Here is a 24635-nt window from a genome sequence, read left to right on the forward strand (position 1 = left end):
ATGGATCTCTCTGTTTTGCCAAATAACAACCATCCTGACAAATTCCTGCGGCTCGATGTGAAGTCTTTCAAGAGGAACTCAGCTCTTCTTCAGGCCAGCCTGGTGAGGTTTCCAGGTGGGAATCACCCTGCCGCCCAGCACTGGCAAAACCTCGTGTACTCACAGGTAAAGTCCAGGACAGCATAAAGCCCCCAGGCGAGGATCAGTTCTTTCTCACTACCTATTATTTCCTTATTTGTGCAGCGAGGGGGGGGGGAAGGCTGTAGGGAACACGGTACAAGGTGGCTGCCCTTGCAATATAAAAAAGGTCTTTCTCTCTTCCTTAACGTAAGGAAACTCTCTGATCACTTTATAAAATATGTGAATTCCTGCAAACATTCATTTCCCGCCAAGCACTAGCTTTGCAGCCCGTCCTCATTTTATTGCCTAGTTTTCATTTTACTCCTTTCCTTCAGAATTTTTCAAACCACTTGTTACTTTTGCAAATAAGACTCTGGGGGGAAAATCTACCTCTCTCTTCTGGTGCATTCTAAGCCCAAAGCAGCAGCAGCTTAGAAAGGGACTCAAACACAGCCTCTGAGACCACTGGGGAACTTGCTCTTGCCTTATTTAGGCTGGCTCCCTTTCATTTCTTGCAGAGAAGAGTCAGCATAACAATGGAAACCCAATGATTGAAGGAAAACAAAATAGAGGGAACTCTTCCCTTTTATTTTAGATACTCTTATTTTCTGCAGGTATCCATGTGGACAAGACATAACAATCAGACCTTCAAACCCAGTGCACACTTTATTTTTTCGCTTTCTTCTTTTGCACCTTCCTTCTTTTTGCTGACCAAAAGAGAGGAATAAAACTGTGATGAGTTCCATGTGCTGGAATAAACATAAAGGCCCTGACTGTTGGAAGGCTCAAGAAACAGGAATAATCTTTGTTTTAAGACGTGAGGGCTAATGGGGTTAAGGGTTAGTCAATTTAGAAACAGGAAGAAGCATTTCATTTCAGAACAGATGTGACTGACCTACAAACCCCTGCAAGTCATTAAGTCCTTTGGAGTGGTTCAAATTCCCTGAACAGAAATTTGTTTTCTTTTAAGAAACAGTTGCTACTCATGAGTCCTGGTGTAAAGTGACTCCTTTGTGGTGTGTTTGTGGGCTCCTCGGGACCTTTATCATGAGATCATTCAAAATCAAGTACACTCAAATGATTATGTAAGTGTTTCCTCCACCTATAAGGGTTTTAATTTATTTCCATCATAAGGCAGCCTGTTATGACAACTGACTTTTAAAAAAATTTTGCATCCTTCCCTTTTGGAATCCTCAAAACTCTTCCCCCCACCCATACACACCTTTTTGGTTATTGTTTTCGTGTTTTAAGTTAAACACAATAAATTTCGTGTTTTAAGTTAAACACAATAAATTCCTCCTCGTTGTTTATGCCACGGAATAAAATGACTCAAAAATCAGTTCAGAAAACCTTGGCCCTCCTATGCTATGAAGTTTAGCAGAAGAAAACATATCCAATAAATTCCTTTGAGGTTGGAATGTATCAATCTAACATCTTTTGTTTGGTACTGGAGTTGACCTATTTCCTTCACGGGAATCTTCACAGTTTAAAGCTCTGTTGAATGTTGTTTCTAAACCTGAATGAAATGCATCCAATTTTTAAGGGGCATCTTTTTCAATAGGTAGGCCCTGATGAGTTGAAGCGGTTATTTAACAAAAAAACAAGGAGGTAAAAATCTGCTATGAATGTCTTTAGATATGTTATTGGTAATTTTTTTAATTGTTCTTTGAGTTTATTTATTTATTCTTGAGACAGAGACAGAGAGAGTGAGCAGGGGAGGGGCAGAGAGAGAGGAAGAGAGAGGAAAGCAGGCTCTGCACTGTCAGCGTGGAGCCTGATGTGGGGCTCGAACTCACAAACTGTGAGATCATGACCGGAGCAGAAACCAAGAGGCAGACACCTAACCAACAGAGCCACCAAGGCACCCCTGTTATTGGTAATTTTAAACTGCACATGAACTCGATTTAATTATCCTTTTACCCTAAAATAACGTTAAAATGACAGAATAAAGGCTAATTTACTATTGAAATAACGGGGTGAGGGGAAATAGATCTTACAAATTCAGTTAGCTGGGTAGCCATGACACAAATTAGGACTAACAATTATTTGTATTTTACTACTTTAATTTGCAATATGTGAATAAGTAGTTTTTCTCTCATTAGCTGTATTTTAAAAAATCCAAGAGTGATATATTTGTGGGATAAAATAAATACCTAAAATAAAGGACTTACTAAAGTTTAAGTAGCTGTAGAGATACCTGGAAGAAGGCACAAAGTGTATCAGGTGCATTTGAGGCGTTAAGGGTGCATAAGGTGGCACTGTCAGAAGTTCTTAATTAAAAACCCTCAGTCTGGGGGCGCCTGGGTGGCGCAGTCGGTTAAGCGTCCGACTTCAGCCAGGTCACGATCTTACGGTCCGTGAGTTCGAGCCCCGCGTCAGGCTCTGGGCTGATGGCTCAGAGCCTGGAGCCTGTTTCCGATTCTGTGTCTCCCTCTCTCTGCCCCTCCCCCGTTCATGCTCTGTCTCTCTCTGTCCCAAAAATAAATAAACGTTGAAAAAAAAAATTAAAAAAAAAAAACCCTCAGTCTGCTGGGGATGCATTAAACCAACAGGAAGAGCATCGAATAAAGAGGGTGGAAACCTGGTTTCTTGTCTCACATCCACAGTAAGCCACTTTAAGAGACATCTATTGTGGCTCTTACTTGGTTCAAGCCTCAGTATTTTCACTTGAAAAACTAGAATAATATTAATTTTACATATTTGTTTTAAAATGAGAACAAGTAAAATAACATGAGGTAAAACAATTGAGAGGAAATATTTCCCATAAAAGTTTAAGAAATGTGTGTTGTTGTTGTTGTTGTTAGACAGCAGTCTGTTGTGTGTGTTGACATTATCCTTTCATTAGACATTGCAAAACAGTAGATAATACTACTTGCATTTTTTTATTTATAGTGCGGATGGAGGGGTGTATGTGCTTGTGTGTAGATGGTGGTGTTAGGGAATATAGTCAATACATCTGTGAATCCATAACTCAAGCAGTAGATTTTTTACTCACACGAAATCTACACAGACTTCAGAGTTGTGTCAGCTTACCGCTGGGTCTCACACCACCCAGGTGCATGGTGTTTGGGATTCAGACTACATCACGAAATGTCAAAGGACTTAACCTAGCAACAATTGCCTTCAAAATTAGTGGTAATTCAGCAGTTAAAACACAGATCTCATAATCCCGAATGTGAAGTTGAATTCCTAACTATATGCAGCATATTCTCATCCATCTCAAAGCTTTTCTATAAAAATTCACCTAACATCTTCAGGGGAAATTCTTTAAGCCATTATTACACATGAAAGCAATTGTGGGCATATAGAAAAGCAAGCGCTCGTTCTCACACATGCCTATAGTCCAGGAGGCTGTGAATTCCATGCCAGGCAAATACACAGGTCATCCATGTTTGCAGGGAGAGAGTATGAGCATATATTTCTTGATTCCACTATATTTACTCCTTCTTAAATTCTTTCAGTAGAGAAGCAAAGAAGCTTCACAATAAATTTCATCTCAGTGCAATGAACAAATGTTCGCCAAAATCTAATGTTTCTGGTTGTTAAAATAATTTGGGGCATGTATCTGATGAAGGCATGTGGAATTGTATTCTAAATATTTCTGCCAATCGCTTTATAGAACGAGGTAATGAAAGGAAAAGGGTGATTTTTTTTTTAGTTTAAATGATAAAATATGTTTGGTTTCAGATAATGTAGTGCCCCCCTTTTTTTGATTAGCAGTCAGACTTCAGAGTCATTTCAGACTAATCTCTTTGTTTTATCTTTTCCTGGCTTCCATCACATCTTTTTCAGAACCCAAGAGCATTCCATGCTAAACTTGTGAGCTGGAGCAAAAGACCAAGGATAAGAGGTTGCTCTTCCCTTGATTTCTAGGCAGTGCCATTTCCTGGGTTTATTTCCTAGTCATTTTCCTCGCTTTTTGTCACAGTCTTAAGAGCTATCTTTTCCCCTATCTTCTAATGTCTCTTCTATCTCAGTTTTTTGTTTTGTTTTGTTTTGTTTTGCTTGTTTGCATACTATAATTGTACTTCTTAATGATCTGTCTCTGGACAGGTCCCTGATATCTGTTTTGCCTTCTCTAAAAATGTCTCTATTCCTAATCCTCCAATTAGCGTTCTGAAAAGAATACCCTGCATATGCATTAGACTCCCATTTTTAAGCCTATATTTGGGGAAGAGCCTTTGAGGCTCTTAAATTATTATCTAGGAAGTAGATTGACGGGCACTGCTCAGTTGTTCAGGGATTTACTTGCAAATATCAGAACATGATTTATCAAGTTATGCTAAATTTATGCAGCTCACAAAATCTCCAGTGGGGTCTGGAATTTAGCCTTGGATGGTGTGCTGCCAGAAACAACACCTAAGCTGTCTCATCATACTGCTCTCAGATCAGACCCAAATGCCTCTTGCGCTAAAGCTTTTATTAAGGACGCCCTGAGTATTACAATAGCATGTGTGGGAGGTTAGGTGGAGGAGAAGGCAGGAAACAAGTTTCAACAAAGGTTTGGTAATTGTTGTCTGAGATTTTAAATTTTATCCTGAAAATTTTGAGGGGTTGGTGAAAACTTATTCTAGCAATTTGGGAAACAGAATTACTGGGGTCACTGGGGAGCTGATTTTGTTTGTATACCCACAAGTAATAGATAAACAAAATGCCTTGTTTGCAAGGCATTTATGATTATGAAAGGGACTTCATTGTATGTACAGATTAAATTGGGGAAAAATGGAAATGTTTATAATCTTGATTCTCCCAATCCATAAACATGGTATATCTTTTTATTTATTCAGTTCTTCATATGGCCCTTCAATGATATCTTATAATTCTCCATATAGAAGTTTTCATAAAGTTTGTTAGGTGTATATCTAAATATTTATAGCACCATTGCTTTTAAGACTAGAACCTTTTAAATCATGTTTCATAATAAAGTGTTACTCATGCATGCCATTGATTTTTATAGACTATTAATTGTCATATATTAATCTTAAATCCAGGAATAGTGTTAAATCTCTTTTATTTTGACTGTAAACATCCCTACAGCTAATCATGCTATCCGCTATTTTGTTTTATTTAAAACCCTATTCCTTTTATTTATTTTTCTGTTCTTATTGTATTGCTTAGGGCTTCCACTGAAATAATATGTGAATGTTTGTGATTACTGACATCCTCGTATTAATTCTGAAACTAAAACAAATGTTTCTAATATTGCAGCCATTTGGTAAACTATGCCCTGGAAGTTTTACGTAGATTCTCTTAATTAATTTTTAAAGATCCCCTACTATTCCCAGGTGGTTGGAAAGTTTGCTTTAAAGACATTTGAATGTTTTCAAAATCTTTTTCAGAATCTGTTGTAAAATTCTGCATTTTTTTTCCTGTTAATGTGATGAGTTACATTCATCTTCTAATTTTAAATCACCCTCCAGGTAAAAATTATTTCCTGTTATAAATCTTATTCTGGTATGTATAATTTATATGTATTGTAGGATTCTTTTTACCAATAGCTTATTCATGACTTTTGCATTGTGCTTATAAGAGAAATTGTCCTATAATTAAATTACCCTTTCTTTTACTTACTGCCTTTGTCTGGAGTTTATACCAAGCTTTCATAAAGTGAATTGGGGAGTATTCCTTGTTTTCTTATTTTCTGGAAGTGTTTGACAAAATATAAATGATCTGTTTCAGGGATATCCAGTAGAATTTGACTGCAATATTCTCTTGGCCTGATAATTTTCAGTTTGGGGTAGATGTTAAGTTATTGATTCAATTAATCAAATTATCACAGATTTATTATCATTTTCTATTTTTTCTTTGCTTCAAATTTTTTCAATGTTTATTTATTTTTGAAAGACAGAGAAAGAGAGTGCAAGCAGGGTAGGGACAGAGAGAGAGGGAGACACAGAATCCAAAGCAGGCTCCAGGCTCTGGGCTGTCAGCACAGAGTCCAACACGGGGTTCAAACTCATGAACCATGAGATCATGACATGAGCTTAAGTCAGATGCTTAACAGACTGAGCCACCCAAGCCCCCTATTTTTTTTCTTAATTAAGTTTGATAAGTTATATTATGATGGAAACTGCCCAATTGCATATAAAGTTTTTAAGTTGCTCATATTATTCTCCTATTACATTTATTAATCTCTGCTACGTCTCTTTCATTGTTTCTTTTACATTTCTAACACTGGATTTGTGTCTTTTTATTTTTCCCGATCTGTATTGCCAGAGATATTTTAATCTGTTTAGCCTCTCCAAAGAAATAGTTTTCAACATTGTTCATCCTCTCTAATATATTTGTTTTTTAATTTGTAATATTTACTGATTTCTACTATCTTTTTTATTTGTTTAAATTGCAGTTAACATACAATGTAATATATCTACTTCTATCTTTATTGTTTCTTATTACCTCATTTTCTCATTCTGCCTTTATAATGCAAGAAAATATTTTTGTAATACTCCCTCAAAATACCGTTTCAACTCCACCCAACAATTTTACAAATGTAGCATTTTCCATTTTAATTCTATTCTAAATTTTTAATTTTCATTATTTCTTTGAAGTGTGTGTTTTAGTTTTCTACAAAACGTGGTACTTTAACTTTTTGATATAAATATACAAATTTCTAACTAAGTTGACTGTGTTCAAACAGCACAATCCATATAATACTGAGTCTTTGAAATTTGTTTTAAAGTCTAGTACATTATCAACTTTTGTAAATATCCAGTGTATATTTTAAAATTAATGTATTTAGTTGTTTAATGAAGATGTCAGTATATGTGACTTGATCAAACTCGGTTTTATTGCTCAAATCCTTTATCTTTAGTAATTGTTTTGTCTGCTTGATAAAAATTCTCTGCATAAATTTCTCCTTGTAATTATGTCAAGTTTTGCTTTATAAATTTTGATACTATTTTATTAGATACATACAAGTTTAAAATTGTTATATTTTACTGATGATATCTGTCTTTATTCACTTTATAGCAATTCTCTGTAACTAACACAGTCTTTTATTTTAATACCTATTTTGTCTGCTAAATATATACTTTCTTAGTGGTTAGTCAGGCTAAGTTATGTTATGGAAACAAATTTTATTGAGTTAACACAATAAAATGTATCTCTCACAACATCTGATGTGGGTGATGTAGATGTCCTAAAGGCCTGGCTTCCAAGTGGAATCCAGACTGTTCCTTTTTGAGGGTTTACTATATCAGAATCTCCATAGGTCTGAACATTGGAAAGAGAGTAACCCAGGAATCTTTCAAGGGATTTTAGGGGTCAACCATGAGTTGTTAGTCATATGTCCTTGCCGTTGTATGCCCTTAAGAAGAAATGGATTTGCTAGTTAGGCTTTGCCACAGTTTATCATTCTGTCAAATATATTTACACACTATATATGCATATATATATATGTATATGTATACATATATGTATATGTATACACTATACATATACATGTATATGTTTGTATATATATACATATATGTATATGTATATATATATGTATGTATAGTGTGTGTGTGTGTATATATATACAGCATATATATAGTGCATATACATATATAAATACACTTATATTATATTATATGTTAAACATATTTACATAACATATATTATATATGTACACAATATATAAATAACACACACATATATATATATAAACTCTCCCTTTCTGAATGGGAAAAATTAAAGACACAGCTGTCACTATTCCAAAGTAATTCTGAGATCCCATGGGAGTAGTTTCATGGCCTCCTTCTTTGAGGATATGGAAGATTGATTAGGACATGATTCTGCTTTTTAGAAGGATTTCTGATGCATTGTTCTCTATAGTCCTTGATTACACTCTTTAGGAAGCATCTCCTTGTTCACTTTTCTCTTTTGCCACGTCAGAAGTAGACCCTGCTTCAAGGATAGACTTCAAAGTTTACTCCTACTCAAGGACATTTAGAAATCTAGGATTATTGTCATTGTTTTCTTTTGTTTTGTTTTAATTTTAAACATTTAAAAGCTTTTAGGTGTAGGCTTGTGATTTCTTTGGTAATACATTCTTTACAGAATTTAGGAAGCTATTTATTAACGTATCTTACCTAACATAACTGACTACTTGCAGTCACTTTTATATGTCAGTAAACACACCTATGTTCTTTGCAGACATAGCTCTCAAATAGGCTGAAATGCCTTGCTTTTCTGCCTCCGTTTCTGTATTTTTAGAGTCAGTGACAACCGCATAGAGGCTCTCAGGGTAACAGTTATGAAAGCACAGCCTAGCATGATCTTTATCTTGAGTCATTTTATTCAGTTGAGAAATTTCAATAGGTATTTTTTGCTCAATGCTTTTTTAAAAAAAATAATTCTGTGTTTTAGTATTGAGATCTACAAACAGACTTTCAACAATAGAAGGCATCACATTTCTAGATGCCTAGATTCCTCTCTACTTTCTTTCTTCTTTCCAACTGTGCAGCTTTCTCTAATCTCATCTCTTTCTTGTAGCACATTAATGCTATGATTATTGTAATGTCATTATATGTACATGAGTTCTCTGATTATTTCACAAGTATATCTCCTAGAGCTCTATAATCTCCTAGAGGTGATTAGATTCCAAATTACAACAAATGACATTTATGCAAAAAAATTTTTTTCCTATAGGATATGAATAACCATCATTCCAGCTTCTGATGTTTCTCTCAGCCCTTTCCACTTTTTGGCTGCAAGTCCATGCCACATGTTTGTGGAATTTCAAGATCTACTACTTTATTAGGGAGGATAGACTAGGCTGTGCTAACACATAACCCCAAAAAATACCAGTAACTAAAAAGAATGTTCATGCTCACGAGAAGCCTAAAAAAGAGCAGGTGGATTTTAGAGGCAGCTCTTTTTCAAGCAATAACCCATGGCCTCAAGTTCTTTCATCCTGTAGTTCTGCCATCACAGAACCCTTACTTAACAATGACACAAAAATGGAATATGAGCCAAAAATCTTGTGGAAGATTTCAGGGGCCAGGCTTGGAGGTGGTTTAGCTGGCCCCAATTTAACTTTAAGCCAGACTGGGAAAGACAGTCATCCATCCTTTATGCTTAGGAGAAGAGGATAAAATTCATAGGCATTTAACCAGTCACCACAATACATAGCTCCCATTCTTCTTCATTTGCCAGTATATCTTTTCACATTCTTTCACTCTCATTTTTGAGTCCTTATATTTTAGGTACTCCTCTTATAAACATTACATAATTTCATTTAATTTTAAAAATCTGACCTGACCAAAAAAAAAAAAAAAAAAAAAAAAAAAAAAAAAAAAAATCTGACCTGACAATCTCTGTCTTTAAATAAAGAATTTAGTCTATTTACATTTAACATGATTATTTCTAAAATTGTTCTCTTTTGCTGAAGTTCCCCCATTCTTGGTTTCAATTTTATTGTCTTATTATCAAGTTTCCTTTATCTTTTTTTCTATTGCTGTACTGATTTAGAAACTATCGATCCTTTCTCTATTTTTTACTACTATTTCTATCCTCTCACTAACCTGATTTCTTAAAATGTTCTAATAAAAAATATTTGTGTTAAATTTTACTGTCAAGTGACTTAGTTATCCCTTATTCAAAAACTCACAAATTAGGGGTGCCTGGGTGGGTCAGTTGGTTGAGCATCCTGCTCTTGATTTCAGCTCAGATCATGATCCCAGAGTTTTGGGATCAAGGCCTGCACTGGGCTCTGCACTGAGTGTGGAACCTACTTAAGACTTCTCTCTCTCCCCCTCTCTCCATCTCTCTCTTCCACTCCCTCTACCCCTTTCCCCCACTCATGCTATTGCTCTCTTTCTAAAATTAAAAAAAAAATAAAATAAATTAAAAATTGTTTAAATTCCCAAATTGGTGATTATTATCTCTGTTTTACCATAAAATCAATACTTACTTAGATATATAGAGAGAGATATAGATAGACTTATCAATATTTTTTCCGTATTCCTTTTTGTTTTGTTTTGTTTTGTTTTGTTCGGCATTTCTTCTTAATTTTTCCTTTTGTTATCAAGTTTCTTCTTTCTGGAGTACAGTTTTTTTAGAGGCTCTTTCTTTATTGGTCTATTAATTGTATACTCTCAGGTTTTGTTTGTCTCAACGTGCACTCTATTTCACTAATTTTACTGATTGATAGTTTACTTATATATAAATGTTGTAAATAATGATTTAAGTGTATAAAAGATAAATGGACAAAGTAATGGTGATACGGAGAAGTCCAGGTAAGCTTTGAAATGTTACTTTCCTTGAATATTTTAAAATACAAATTATTGTAGAGTCCATATGGCTAAAATAATAGAATTACTGTTGAATTTTCCTTTGGTAAATATAATCTAGTGGGGTCGAGAGTTAGAATCAAATACATGCTTTTTTTTCCCTTAGGCTATTTGAGAAAAATCATCAAAATGTGAATGAACCTCAACCATCATTAGTATTTTTTATATTGCTATCATATTCTTAGTAAAGAATATTCTATTATATATCTTAGTAAAAATATTCTATTAGTTTTCCCTTCACATGCCTTCAGACCTGAAATTGTCATGCAACAGAAAAATAAATGGCACCATGTATTAAGATAAACCCCAGACTTCCAAGAATATGGTTTAGAATTAAGGGTTTGCATGTTCTTTTTACACTATAAGTCTGATTAATTTTTATCTCGTGCCTGTTAGTTTTTCAGGGTCTTTATACACTGTAATAGAGTCTATTATTTTTTCCTGGCCCCCCAAACTGTGTTTTCCTCATTTACAGAGCTTTCTTATTTAAGAAGCTCAAAGAATAGTCTAGTAGGCAAGAGAACTGACAAAGCAAATTTGTCAGTGTCCAAAGAATTATCCCTCTCAAAGATGATCAAAGATATCTATCCTCGAAAAAAACAAAAAAGCCTTGAGTCAGAATTATGCGAAGCTGAAATGATCTAATTTCATATCAAATTGTTTTCATATCAAATTCAGAAACATGTTTTATGAGGTCATCCATCTTAAAGACAAATGCTAAGTCAAGATGATGTATTATTTCATTGCAAATTTCAGTATTGTAGAATATAAATTGATTTTCAGACCAACAACATAATAAATTCAGAGAAGATCTCCAAGTTGACCGCTAAGCATGTCAAAAATCTATGGGTTAAGAAAATTAGGGAAATGTAAGGCTGAAGAGAATGTGAATGGTTTTACCTAGATGATTTTCTTTTGGCTTATCAGCCATTTCAGAAGGAAACTGTATGTAAAATTAGTTTACAATTTAGCTTACATAAATACATATTCAATGTGACCTATATACCCCAATATATGCTGAGGAATCAGTATAATGGTGATAATAAAGATGACTAAGAGGAATATTAATTGCTATTGAACCTGTTTAGGAAGTCTGAAATATGTGAAACATATGAATTAAAAAATTGCTGTAAATTAGTGAAATGTGAAAGTAGTGAAATTAGCTTTTAAGGGTTAACCCTAAGTTTTCTGAAAATTGACTTATGTGAAATTCCTCTCCCTTGAAGCCCCATGATAACTGAGGCATTACTCTATAAGCTTTTGTTTCTTCTCAACTTTATTTAACCAATGAACAAATTTTAATGGAAATATTTTCTACCTCTATGATACTTTTATAGCCATAAGAAGAAAGAAAGAAAAAAAAAGCAAAATACAAACCTGAAGGCCAGATCAGACACAAAAACACAACTGGCCTCCACTGTTAAACTTGGGACACTGGTTGTCCTTGGGCAGGGGAAGGGCAAGGCAGAGTGAGGTGTGCTGGTAGGTGCTCTGTTTCTTGGTAGCGTCTTGGGTTTATTTGGTTTGTGAAAATTTATCGAGCTATACATTTATGATATGTGCAATTTTCTATTGTATATTTTGCTTCAATTAAAAAAGATTTAAAAAATCTGAAAGTCAATATTAGAGCCATCTAATAGCCACCTGGTCTGTACACATATAAAGGAATATGATGCTGTTCTGTCCTCCAAACTGCCTGAAATAGGAGTCCCAAGAGAGTTTTTGTAAAAGCCAAGGCACATCTATAAAATGTTTGTAATCTTCACTTTGCTGGATTAATCCAGCAATGCTAAATATTATTTTTATCGGTCGTGGAAAGCACAAATAGAAAGAAGTAAAATGTTATTAAATCTCAGTGCAAGTGAGCTGGAAAAGAAATTGGCTTTGTTCAGAATTCTGTGATTGGAATTAAAGGACAGTGTTCTTTCTCTGTAGTGATAAAATAGCATTTTAATGAATGATTACTGAAGCTGAGCAAGATCACATGCAAAGAAAAAACTCAGTTAAGGACAGGATTCTAGGTCAGACCAGATCCTAGAATCGTTTCCTCGTTCATTGTCCTAATCTGTTGGGGTTCCAGGCAGAATCAGCAAATTTTCAGGGGCAGTTATTTCACGTTTCATCCTCCGCCATCAGTGAGTGGCCCATTGGTAAGAGGAGACTTGTCTCTGTGCCTCCTAACAGAGAGAGAAGAAGACTATCACTGCTCAGCGAATGAGAGGACCCAGTGCACAGCGTGCTGTTGCTACAGATCATCCCCCACCATCCCTGTCCTCTGTTCTGAAGAATAACCCACTGTACGGTGACATAAGTTTGGAGGAAGCTATGGAAGAAAGAAAAAAGAACCCCTCATGGACCGTTGAAGAATATGACAGGCATTCCCTTCACACAAACCTTTCTGGACACCTGAAGGTACTCAAAGCAAAGAATCACCTTCTTCAGTTGCTGAAGAAGATCAGTTCAAGTTTCCTTTTTTAAAAATGGATATATGGGGCGCCTGGGTGGCGCAGTCGGTTAAGCGTCCGACTTCAGCCAGGTCACGATCTCGCGGTCCGTGAGTTCGAGCCCCGCGTCAGGCTCTGGGCTGATGGCTCGGAGACTAGAGCCTGTTTCCGATTCTGTGTCTCCCTCTCTCTCTGCCCCTCCTCTGTTCATGCTCTGTCTCTCTCTGTCCCTAAAAACGTTGAAAAAAAATTTAAAAAAAAATGGATATAAGGGTGCCTGGGTGGCTCAGTCGGTTAAGCATCCGACTTCTGCTCAGGTCATGATCTCACAGTTCATGAGTTTGAGCCCTGCATCAGGCTCTCTGCTGACAGCTCAGAGCCGGGATCCTGCTTCAGATCTGTGTCTCCATTTCTCTCTGTCCCTCCCCTACTCATGCTCTGTCAGTCTCTCTCTCTCTCTCTCAAAAATAAACATTAAAATTTTTTTTTAAATGGGTGTTTAGGTGACCACCCCTTTTTGCTAGACCCAAATGTCCAGATGTCAGATCACTGTGGCATCTGGCATCCTTTTCTCTGTCCTAGTCAGTACATGTTTATTGATTTGTTCTGAGTTTTACAGTGTCAGCAATTTCTGGCATCTGTATAGTGTAGAGATGAGGAAATGATGTGATACAGAAAGGTTTACCTAGAAGGTAAAAGGTTTTTCAAAGTTAATTTGGCAGATTATGTATGTTTTCCCCTAGTTTTATGACCATTTATTTCATGAATACTTAAGAATTCCCTATTCTGCATTTATTAAAAAATATTTATTAAATTCTCTGTCTTAGGCACTGTGCAAGGCAGTTCTCATCAAAGGTCATCTTATTCCAAGCCCACTCAATGATTTAAGATTGCAGATTTACATTTTGGACATTTTCCTGTGTCTCAGTAACAAAACAAAACAAAAACATTTCAACACAGGAAAAGTATGCAATGAACTCATTCACCCAGCCTAAACCCAACTTCAGTTTTTCTTTCCCCACCGCCCACCCGCCCTCCCACCCCAACCCCACTGGTGGTGTCCTCTGTCTCATGTATAGAAGATCTAGACATACCTGAACATCAGGGAGGGTGGCCCTGTATTTTTTACTAGATTCCTCCTCAGCCTCGGTTTGCCCTAGGGTCAGGGAGGCCTGACATTTTCCATATACCCTTCACGTAACAAGGTGTATCTGCTCTGAGCCCCATAACTTAAGCACCTGAAGATTTCTTTCTGTTGAAAAGGGGATAGCATTGTGTCCCCTTAAAATCTTACCTTAAAAATCTCCTATGTGCACTCTTGAAATATCTTCTTGTCCAGAGACTTTGAGGTTTTTTAATCTCCTAATAGATTTGATGTATCTACTTAATCTAGCCTTTTTTTCCAGGGAAGTTTCCATAACAGACACTCCCCCCTAGCAACAGTAATCTTGTGTTTTGTTTTGTTTTGTTTTGTTTTTATCAGGAGTCTGAAGATCAGGACCTCTAAGAAGTCACTTTCTTTTTTTTCTTTTTCTTTTTTTTTTTATTAAGTTTTTATTTTAATTCCAGTGTAGTTAAAATACAGTGTTATATTGGTTTCAGTTGTACGATATAGTGATTCAACAGTTCCATACATCACCCAGTGCTCATGATGAAAATTGCACTCTTTAATCCCCATCACTTATCTCACCCAACCCAATCCCCCTCTCCTCTCCCCTCTGGTGACCATCAGTTTGTTCTCTATACTTAAGAGTCTGTTTCTTGGTTTCTCTCTCTCTCTCTCTCTCTCTCTCTCTCTCTCTCTCTTCTCTCTCTTGTTCCTTTGCTTGTTTTGTTTCTTAAATACCACATGAGTAGAATCATATGGTATTTGTCTTTCTCTGACTGACATACTTCCCTTAGTATAATACTGTCTAGCTCCATCCATGTTTTTGCAAATGGCAGGTTACATTCTTTTCTATGGCTGAATACCATCCCATTGTGTATGTGTGTGTGTGTGTGTGTGTGTATATATATATATATATATATATATATATATATACCATATCTTTATTCATTCATCTATCAATGGATAACTGGGCTGCTTAAGAAGTCACTTTCTACAATTAGGAAAAAATGTATTGTTTTATTTTGCAAGCATTTCTTGACTGTATGCTAGAGCTTCTTCTCCACTCCATGTTGTTCACATGAATGGCAAAGGGACTATAAAGATGAGTATTCCTGTCCCTGTTGTCAAATAGTTAATCTAACTGATCAAAGTAACAAACCATAATTATAAAACAAGATAGAGGAAGAGGATAGTGTTTGTAATAATAGTAGAAAGTGCTATGCAGATTCAAACGAGGACAAAACCACACTGGATTATAAAAAGGCTTCATGAGAAAGTCAATTTATGCTGGACTTGAAGAATGAGTAGAATTCCAAAAGATATGGAGAGTTTGCATGAGTGGGGAAGCTCTTCTGTCAGGAGTAGCAAGAAAAAAGGCACAAAAAAAGAAAGTGAGAGAGTTTGTGAGAACAGCAAATAGTCCAGTGTTGCTGGCACTGTAGTGTAAGTGATAGAATAGCTCTCAAAACCACTAAACAGAAAAGTTCAAATGTACGGCTGAGGAGATTGAACATCATTGGCAATGAGGAATAATGTTTCTGCTGGAAAATTCCATGAGTTATGTTTAGGAGGATCAAATGTAAATATGATAGATGTATTGCTTCACTAAAACCAGAGTCAGTCCCCTCCCTAACCATCCTCCACATATACAGTTACCTCAGAGCTTTTACAGACCTCATGATACTATTTTTCAGCACTTTTTTTTTTAATATGAGAGGGGTGGGGCATGGGTGAAGGGCAGAGGAAGAGAGAGAAAGAGAATCCCAACAAGGCTCCATGCTCAGTGCAGACCCAATGTAGGGCTCAATCCCAAGACCTTGGCATCATGACCTGAGCTGAAATCAAGAGTCAGACATTCAACTGACTGAGCCACCCAGATGCCCCAAGCACTAAGTTTTTAAAGAGATGTTTCTGGAAGTCATGACGTTTGTTCTCATTAGAATTTCTTTCTATACCTCATGAATTCAACTTCTTCATCGCCATCCTTATCCATAGCTCATAACTAGCAGAAAGAGCCCCTAACGTATGTTCTGAAACTTTTCCACCTCTTACAGGCTATAAAATTCCAAGTGCCTTTGGTCAGTCCCATTTTTCTAAAATACTAAGAGTTTTATCAGTAAGAAAGGAGAAAAGAAACCCCATATTTAGTAACCAGGGCAAACTACAAGCAGAATGTAAGAGAGGATTTCAAGATCATCTATCCTTCTGCACAGTTCATCCAAATTTTATTTTAATATTTTAGCTTTTCTAAGAGCAGGACATTGAAACTAGTAGCAATGTGGTCGAAGAATGGTATTGCCATCACCAGTATCCACCCACCTCCCTATATGTGAGCCATTTCTCTCCTGGCAGTGCTAGCCAGGAGAAATAATGATGCTATTCAGGGAAGCCTAGCCTCTCTTACTGCAACCATGACCCTTAAGCTTCACCCAGGGCAATAGGACTATTGGCCTTCAAACCTCTGAGAGTATCTTGTTCTATAGTATCAAGTAGTCTGTAACGCTGACTGATCACTGATTGATCCTAGTCTCCTATGTAATTTTTTTTTTTTTTTTTTTAGGAAAATCCTAATGACCTACGGTTTTGGTTGGGAGACATGTACACGCCCGGTTTTGATACCTTACTGAAAAAGGAAGAGGAACAAGAAAAGCATTCGAAATATTGTCGTATAGGTCTGATTTTGCTCCTTGTTGCCTGCATCTTGGTTTTCATAGTGACCGTTTGCATGTTTTTCACCTAAAGAAACTGCCGCAGACACAGACACTTGAAAGTTCTTAAAAATCTTTCTAAATAAACATTCGCAGAAAAACATGTTCAAGTAGTATGAATGTATGGTTGAATGTACAGATCAATGTAATTGTCTCGTAGAACACAAATGTTGCTGGAGATAAGCTGGCTTTCTCTCCGTTGTTCTACGAAATTTGTAAGAATCCCAGAATGGCTTTTTTCCTTTGGGAGGCAGGACTTCTGGGGATCACAGAAGAGTCACCATATACAACCAAAAGTTAACACTCAGAATAGAGAACGAAACCGCACCAATAATTGCCAGCAGCTTTGTCTTACCTCCTTGCCACCCCCACCCTCCTTTCCTCCCTAAGACAGCTGAGCAAATCAGGGGCACCTGGTTGGCTCAGCCGGTTTAGTGCCTGACTTCCGCTCAGGTCATGACCCGGCAGTTCCTGAGCTTGAGTCCCCCGTGGTTGGGTGAGTAGCTCGCCCGGGGAGCCCCATTTCTTCCTCTCTCTCTGCCTCTCCTGGGAGTCTTTCTCTCTCTCTCTCTCTGTCCCTCACTCACGTGTGCCCCTCTCTCTCTCAAAGGAAGGAAGGAAGGGAGGAAGGAAGTTGAGCCAATCATTTTTTGGCTGCCAGATATACAGGTTAAAAACTTGTGGTTGTGCTATCTATTGCGTTGGATTCAAGCTGCTTTATCTCGTTTTGTTCCTATTTAAGCCAGAAAAAAAGGGGTGGTGGAGGGGCTTGACTCAAACGTGTTCTTATTTTCCCAGGATTCCTTTTTAATGCCTCAGTTTGATGTCGCACTGTCAGTACACCTAAACTTGAACAGGCCATAGTTATAGAATTAATTACATTTCTTTAGTTTTTTTTAATGTCTACTTACTTTTAAGAGACGGAGTACAAGTGGGGGAGGGGCAGAGAGAGAGGGAGACCCAGAATCCGAAGCAGGCTCCAGGCTCTGAGTTGACAGCACTGAGACCAATGCTAGGTTTGAACCCACCAGCTGTGAGATCATGACCTGAGCCGAAGTTGGATGCTTAGCCCACTGAGCCACCCAGGCATCCCAAAATTAATTACCTTTCCAGCCAATCTTGCTTACTAATTGATCCGCATTGGCTAGTGTGACCCCTGGTGGCTCTCAGTGAGTATGTATCACCAGCCATGGCCTCAGAGGAAGGCCCTCAAAAAGCAGAGGAAATACAGCCAAGAGAATGGGATCTGAATCCTGTCTTCTGCTAACTGTGGGACCCTGGGCAAGTTATTGTCTCTGAGAAAGGATAAGAATCAGCTCCCCCGTGGGGCTTGCCTAAGGACTAAACAGGAGCCAGATAAGAACAATACTTGGGTCCTAGTAAGTAGTTGCATAGTTAAGGATAATTGTTGCAACTAGTATGTGCTAGTTTATCCGTACCCTGAGGTACCTGACATTGCCTACAGATAACCAGGGACATGATTCTGGCCACAGATAGAGAATCAAGTCACCTCCCTTATCTTTTTCCTAGAACACTGGACCCTACGTCAGGCGCCCACTCCTTTCTCTTCTTTCAGGACTACCCCCACTCCCACCCCCACACTGTTTAGTGCATAAAACAAAAAAGGGACCTTTTCCTCTTCCCATTCATCAGCTTTTGCCCTTTGGGACTAGCACACCATTCTACTGAGTTACCTGAAATAAAAATTATTGAAGTGCAGCTTTACCGTACAATAGAATCATTGTGCACAACGGTAGTCTGAGCCATATTTGTAGTACTTGACTTCTTATTCCTCTCCCCCTTTATAATACGTTGTCATCCAATTTAGAACTGAATTAAGGAGAACAAAGGTCCTGGGGACTTCCAAGGGCAGGCCCGCTCACTGTGGATGCCTGGCAGACAACCTCTTGCTATTAACCCAGTTTGCGAAGCCTGCCCAAAGTTCGCCTCTAAGGGATTCAAACCATGTTCAGGTCTCTGCTACACGTGGAAAGCATTTGTGCTGCACCAGGTTACAACCAGCTGTCCAGGGTCACTTACAGGTAAGGCTCTCTAAGGGCACTCAGCAGGGATAACCACAGGACAGCTGTGTCAACCTGCCTGCCTCAACTTCTTGGCCCCTGCCCCCATCTCATTACCTTTCTCTTCTGCCCAGTCAGGAGACTGGCATCCGTCCCCCTGCTGTCTCCAGCCCTCCTCTGCTTCTCGTCCATGATGCTAGCTAGCAGTCATTTAGATTTCAACATGATGTGTTTATTACTTTGCATTGCTCCCAAACCAATCTTCACGTTTAGCCTTCAGTGTAACTATAGAATCAAAATATGTTATCCCTCATTGGATTAATGTGATGCATCTACATGAAAGGGAAAGTCAAAAGACGAGTCAGTATATTCCTGTGTGCCCTCAAAATCATACCGTGAAAGCTGTTCCAGTTTCTCCTTCAGTATGGGTTTTGAAAATGGCTCTAGCAGAAAAAGCATGAGGTCATGGAAAATACAGAGGTGATGGCCCTAAACAGGCTTAAGTTCAAATCTGGGCTTTTTAAAACGACCTCTGATCCAGATTCAGTGAACGTATTTTTAAAGCATTTCAGTACAATCCTTGGCACATAATAGGTGGTCAATAAATAGTAATTACTATTATGTTCAAAAAATTACTGTTTTAGTCACCACTTTTTTTTCTAAATTGGGTGAGGAAGTCTGGGCTCCCCAAATTCCTCAGTGATAATGGTTTCAAACAGTGATCTTTCGCAGGCTCTTTAGAAGATGCTCCCCACAAAAGTTTTATTCTGTTGCTTTGTTGTGTTTTGTTTTGTTTTTTAGATATTAGGTTAGTGTGTGGGAGGCCTAAAAGCACATAGTCTGGTAATTTTCTAGAGAAAAACATTCCAACTGTGGATCCTGTTCTAAAGTGCTGCTCTCAGATTTAAAAGAAGAAATGAAATTGTTTTTTACATAACCCATTAATGGCTATTCCAATTATATTCATGTTGCTGTCACCTAGCGGAGAGTTTAGTGGGTAGAAAACAAAGAAAAAGCGTCCTTGGCCGCACCATTTATCCAGAGTGCACTGCTGCCATCTGGTGGTGAAATATACCGTCTGCCATTAGTCCATGAAAATGTATTTTACCAAAGGCGTTTTGCAGGTGAAAGCCCAAGTATGCTGCTGTGATTAGCAAGAGTGTGATCCGGTGGCCAATAGCTCCTACCGTCCCTCTCAAAACCGCTAATTTTGATTTCCTCTCATCTTGCAAGAAAAGAGACATGACTGCCCTAGAGTCAGACTGATTCCTGAAGACAGAGGAGGGATCCTCAGCATAAACTCGTGGCTCTACCACACAAGTTATGCTAAAGTCAAAAGTAGAGGTGTTCTTAGAGATTGCCTCCTTCCCAACCTCAAATTGGTTAAGAATTTAGGAATGTTAAATTATTTACCACTATTTCAGGTAAGGCATGGTCTGAATTGCTTCCTTTTTAGCTCTCTGTAAATATTTTTTAAAATATGTTTTAATTCCTCTCTTCCCTCTGCCTATCGTGTAGTACCAGCTTTGAAATTCTCCCCTCGTGTCATTGAAGAGGTAATTTTATCAGATATGAAAAATAATTTTAAAACTGGCATCAGATAGGGCCGATAAATATCAAGCTCTCTGGATTTCTACTTACAGAGTCTAACGGACCGTGCTTCGTAGAGGAAAGATAACTTTTCTGGTTCCTTCCAAAAACTCACTTAGTCCAGGCTCTTGCCCAACTTGAGGTGAGAATATTCAACTGAAGTGAGCAATTTCAGAAACGGAACACAGCTCCTTGCCAGAGCGGTTGTTCTGCCGTTATTTTATGAACTATGACTCATGTACCTGATCACATTTCCGTCTTTGTGCAGACTGCTGGAAAAACTCCCGAGCAAACTGGGCTCTCTCTTCTTAGGAAGTGCGCTGGGCTTCCTCGTGTGCTGTCCTCATTCAAGGCTCCATCTCATAATCCGTCCTTTGCCTCATCTTCCTCTCTGCCTCAAATAGATGGCATCTCACAGGGCTCTTACTATTTCTCCACACCTTAGGCCTACTGAACAGATAGACTACTAGGTAGAAAATTCTGCGTGTGTTGGTTTTATGTGCTTCCATGTGTATATAAAAAACAAAGATGAAAGGCTCTCTTTCAAAAGGAAAATTTGAAAATAAAAGTATATTTTAAATAAGGAAATCCATGTTTTTGGTATAAAAAGTTCCCTGAAGAGGTTTCTCTGGCCGGAAGAAATGAGGTTCGAGGCTCACACAGTTTTATTCATACTATGCTTACTGTTTTCAAGTTCCTGACAAAAAGAAGAAAGTAAGCATTCGTGTTAGGCTAATTAAATTTGTTAGGTTTTTTCTTCTTCCAGGTTATGAAATAAATTCTCTCACATTTGAATTCATGTCCAAGTGGTCCAGGTTGGTGAAACGTTGTTTAGATAATTACCTGAATAATAAAATGATTGTTGTGCTAGATTCCAAACTTTATCAGTCAGTATAAGTGAAATAGTAGTTCATGAAACTTTCTAAATATCTATTTTTTAAAAGGCTAAACCATTTAGAATCAACACTTCATCGTTAAGAGAATAATGTCACTGTATTTCCTGCCATTGTTTTATTTTTTTAATACAATGATCATAAGCTTTTTTCATGAATTCTAAACTTAGTTTTTTAATGGTGTTCTTTTTATTTTTTTTCTCAAGTTTTCATTTGAATTCTAACTTAGTTAACCTATAAGGTAATACTGGTTTCAGAAGTAGAAACCAGTGATTCATCACTTACATACAACTGCCAATGCTCATCACAAGTGCCCTTCTTAATGCCCATCCCCCATCTAGCCCATCCCCCACCCACCTCCCTCCATCAACCCTCAGTTTGTTCTCTATCATTAAGAGTCTGCTTTGTGGTTTGTGGCCACCTCTTCCTCCTCGTCCTCCTCCCCTTCTTCCTCCTCTTCTTCTTCTTCTTTTGTTTATTATCAACACATAAATGTACAACTTTAGAGCCATTTTTGAGCTATTCAGAAAGATTCTCAGTGGATACCCATGGACAGCAGCCTATACCTGCCACACACACACCTCAACCTGTCCATTTGGCCTTCATTTGAGCTGTCTCGGGCCAGTATCAACACAACAGACATGGTCATTCTTTCTATATTTGATAGTCTCAAAACCCTTCCACTTCCACAGTCTCATATCACCTCAACTACAGTCTTGTGGGAGACGTATCAAACCTGCATTTTATAAGAGACGAGATTGAGGTGCAGAGCCGTTGGAAGACCTGTCAGAATAAAAACCGGAATGAGAGCCTCCATGATCTAAATGTATTCTGGTGTTCTTTCCACCCTCATTTTCATCTTCTCATTACCGGCATGAGAGTTTGGTAGATTCCAGATTTTGACAGAAACAGGAGCAGTTTCTCTCTTCTCCCCTCCAAGCTCAGCATATTCTTTTTCACCTCCAGTCTCCCAGAGTGATACAGAAAATGCATGATGTAAGTAAGGGCAAACACAGTTGCGCCCGCTGTGCCAGTAAAGGCGAATGCCCTAAGGTCATGCCAGTTTGCCCATTTTAGTTCATGTGGCTTCTCTGTAAGATAAGAAGTGCTGACAGCCGAGAGTCTGCTTGGAATTCTCTCTCTCTCTCTCTCTCTCTCTCTGCCCCTCACACTCATGCTTTCTCTCTCTCTCTCTCAAATAAAGTTAATCAATCAATCAATAAAAAATAAATGAAATAGAAGCCAACCCTAGACCTCTTGATTAAGAATATTCATGGGCTAATTATCCTTTCTTAGTAAGTAATGTTGGTAGAATGTCTTTCCTCTATCACAGTGTTCCAGAGCACAAGACCTGATTTCTCCAGCGTTGCCTTGGATCATGTCAGCCCCAGGAAGCCCCAGCTCCTCTAGGGTCTGGACAGGAGGAGCCTGGTTCCATAGGCATTGGCATCAAACCCACTTGGAGGCGATTATAACCTCCTGCAAGCTTTTAGTTCCACCTCAGCCTCAGAGGCATTCCTGGAATGAATCTCTCAAATGCCCGCTCTCCAATCCCGCCAGGTGAGGCACTGAGGCACAATGTGGCAACATCACCTTTTAAATTTTACACTCACCAAACACTCTTTGAATTGTTAACCATGGCAAGAGAGGGGTGGAGAGGGAGTAGAAAGGGGACAGGGGAGGCAGAATTAAAGGATGGCTCTTATTTCCCTGTAACTTGGAGTTAAATTCTCACCACCAGATGGCAGGTGTGCACCAGGATGGGAAACTACTTCCTAACCGATTTGAGAGATGTCCATCTTTGGTGTCAAAACAGGGAAATCCTGACAAATGAGCAGAGAACTTGCAGAGAACTGGAGTGATTAATTGTGCTGATGAAGCCCTAGCATGGGGAGCAGGGCCCTGCCGAGACTGTCGAGCGTGCTGCGGTGCAGGAAGGTGACAGTAATTGAGGTCCCATACTGAGAAGTCTTCAGATGGAGCAGCTCAAGCTGCGCACCCAGAACTCATTAACCAAGTCCTCCATGCAGTCTCTGCTCAAATTGTGGCTCATGCTTGTTAAGAAATGCAGAATTCCAGGACAGCTCAATCCGAATCTTCTTGTTTAACAAGCTCCCCTACTGATTTCTTTCTGTCTTCAGGTTGAGAAAAGATCTTGAAGAGTGTGGGCTCCTTAGCAAACTCTTTCAAAGCTGGGGTTCAGGGATGAGTGGGTCCATAAAGATCCGGGGTTGTTTTGCGAATGTCAAAATACTCACTCCAGGCTCTCATGGATGCACAGTCTACTTGGTAGCATTTCCCTCTGGAATGAAAAGACAGATAGGGAGATCTAAGTGCTCTCTTTGTCCAGGGTCTATCTCCCTGCCTTTATACTGTCATTGGTAACACTAAACTCATGAGCAGTATAACCCTTAACATATTGAAAACCTGACCTTTATTTAATAATGACTTAGTTTAAAATGTTGTGCTTGGGGCGCCTGGGTGGCGCAGTCGGTTGGGCGTCCGACTTCAGCCAGGTCACGATCTCGCGGTCCGTGGGTTCGAGCCCCGCGTCAGGCTCTGGGCTGATGGCTCAGAGCCTGGAGCCTGTTTCCGATTCTGTGTCTCCCTCTCTCTCTGCCCCTCCCCCGTTCATGCTCTGTCTCTCTCTGTCCCAAAAATAAATAAAAACGTTGAAAAAAAAAATAAAAAAAAAAAATAAAATGTTGTGCTGAGGGGTGCGTGGGTGGCTCAGTCTGACTACAGCTCAGGCAGGTCGTGATTTCGCGGTCCGTGAGTTCGAGCCCCACGTCGGGCTCTGTGCTGACAGCTCAGAGCCTGGAGCCTGCTTTGGATTCTGTGTCTCCCTCTCTCTCTGCCCCTCCCCTGCTTGCTATCTTTCTGTCTCAAAAAGAAATAAACATTGAAAAAAAAATGGTTGTACTGAAATTGGCACTGCATTTTAAATGGAATCTTAGAAATATGTTTTGTGCAGGAAGAAATACTGAGAAAGCCTGGGCCATGACGGGTAATACAATAGTGATTTCTTGTGTGTCAGCAAGATTTTTGTGTGAGTTAGAGGTTAGCACTCTTGCCACATATTGTCCTTAACACTGGTTTCTGGGATACAAAATGAATCCATCTGATCCCAAATTTATGTCTCAGGTTTCAATTCTACAGCCACCGACTTGAGTGAGAAAAGGAGCTACTGATCTGCCTCCAGAAAATAGTGTCGGGGCGAATTCAACCAGCCATTGATCAGGAGTACTAAGTCTTATTCAGGTTCGTATTTTAACTCTGAATTTCCTGCACCCTTTTCTGGAGGGGATACAAGTCTGGGAAGGATAAGTCCATCCAGATAATCTTCTGCACACCCATGGCAGGGGGAGTGGCATTCCTTTGTGGGTGGCATCAGTGCTATGTGGTACTGGCTCCTACGGTGACACAATAGTCACCCATACAGTGTTCTGGGATTGCCAGCCTTTGGCTGTCTTCCAA

At 38.5% G+C, this 24635-nt stretch overlaps 1 protein-coding gene across 1 annotated transcript; it reads left to right on the forward strand.

The window, feature by feature from the left end:
- On the forward strand, window positions 1-16686 carry MINAR2 (membrane integral NOTCH2 associated receptor 2). The gene is made up of 3 exons (XM_030298558.1): window positions 1-165; window positions 12579-12806; window positions 16507-16686. The coding sequence occupies exons 1-3, from the start codon at window positions 1-3 to the stop codon at window positions 16684-16686; spliced, it is 573 nt and encodes a 190-aa protein (XP_030154418.1).
- The last annotated feature ends 7949 nt before the right edge of the window (window positions 16687-24635 follow it).

Source organism: Lynx canadensis, chromosome A1, assembly GCF_007474595.2.
Source record: "Lynx canadensis isolate LIC74 chromosome A1, mLynCan4.pri.v2, whole genome shotgun sequence".
Taxonomy (NCBI): Eukaryota; Metazoa; Chordata; class Mammalia; order Carnivora; family Felidae; genus Lynx; species Lynx canadensis.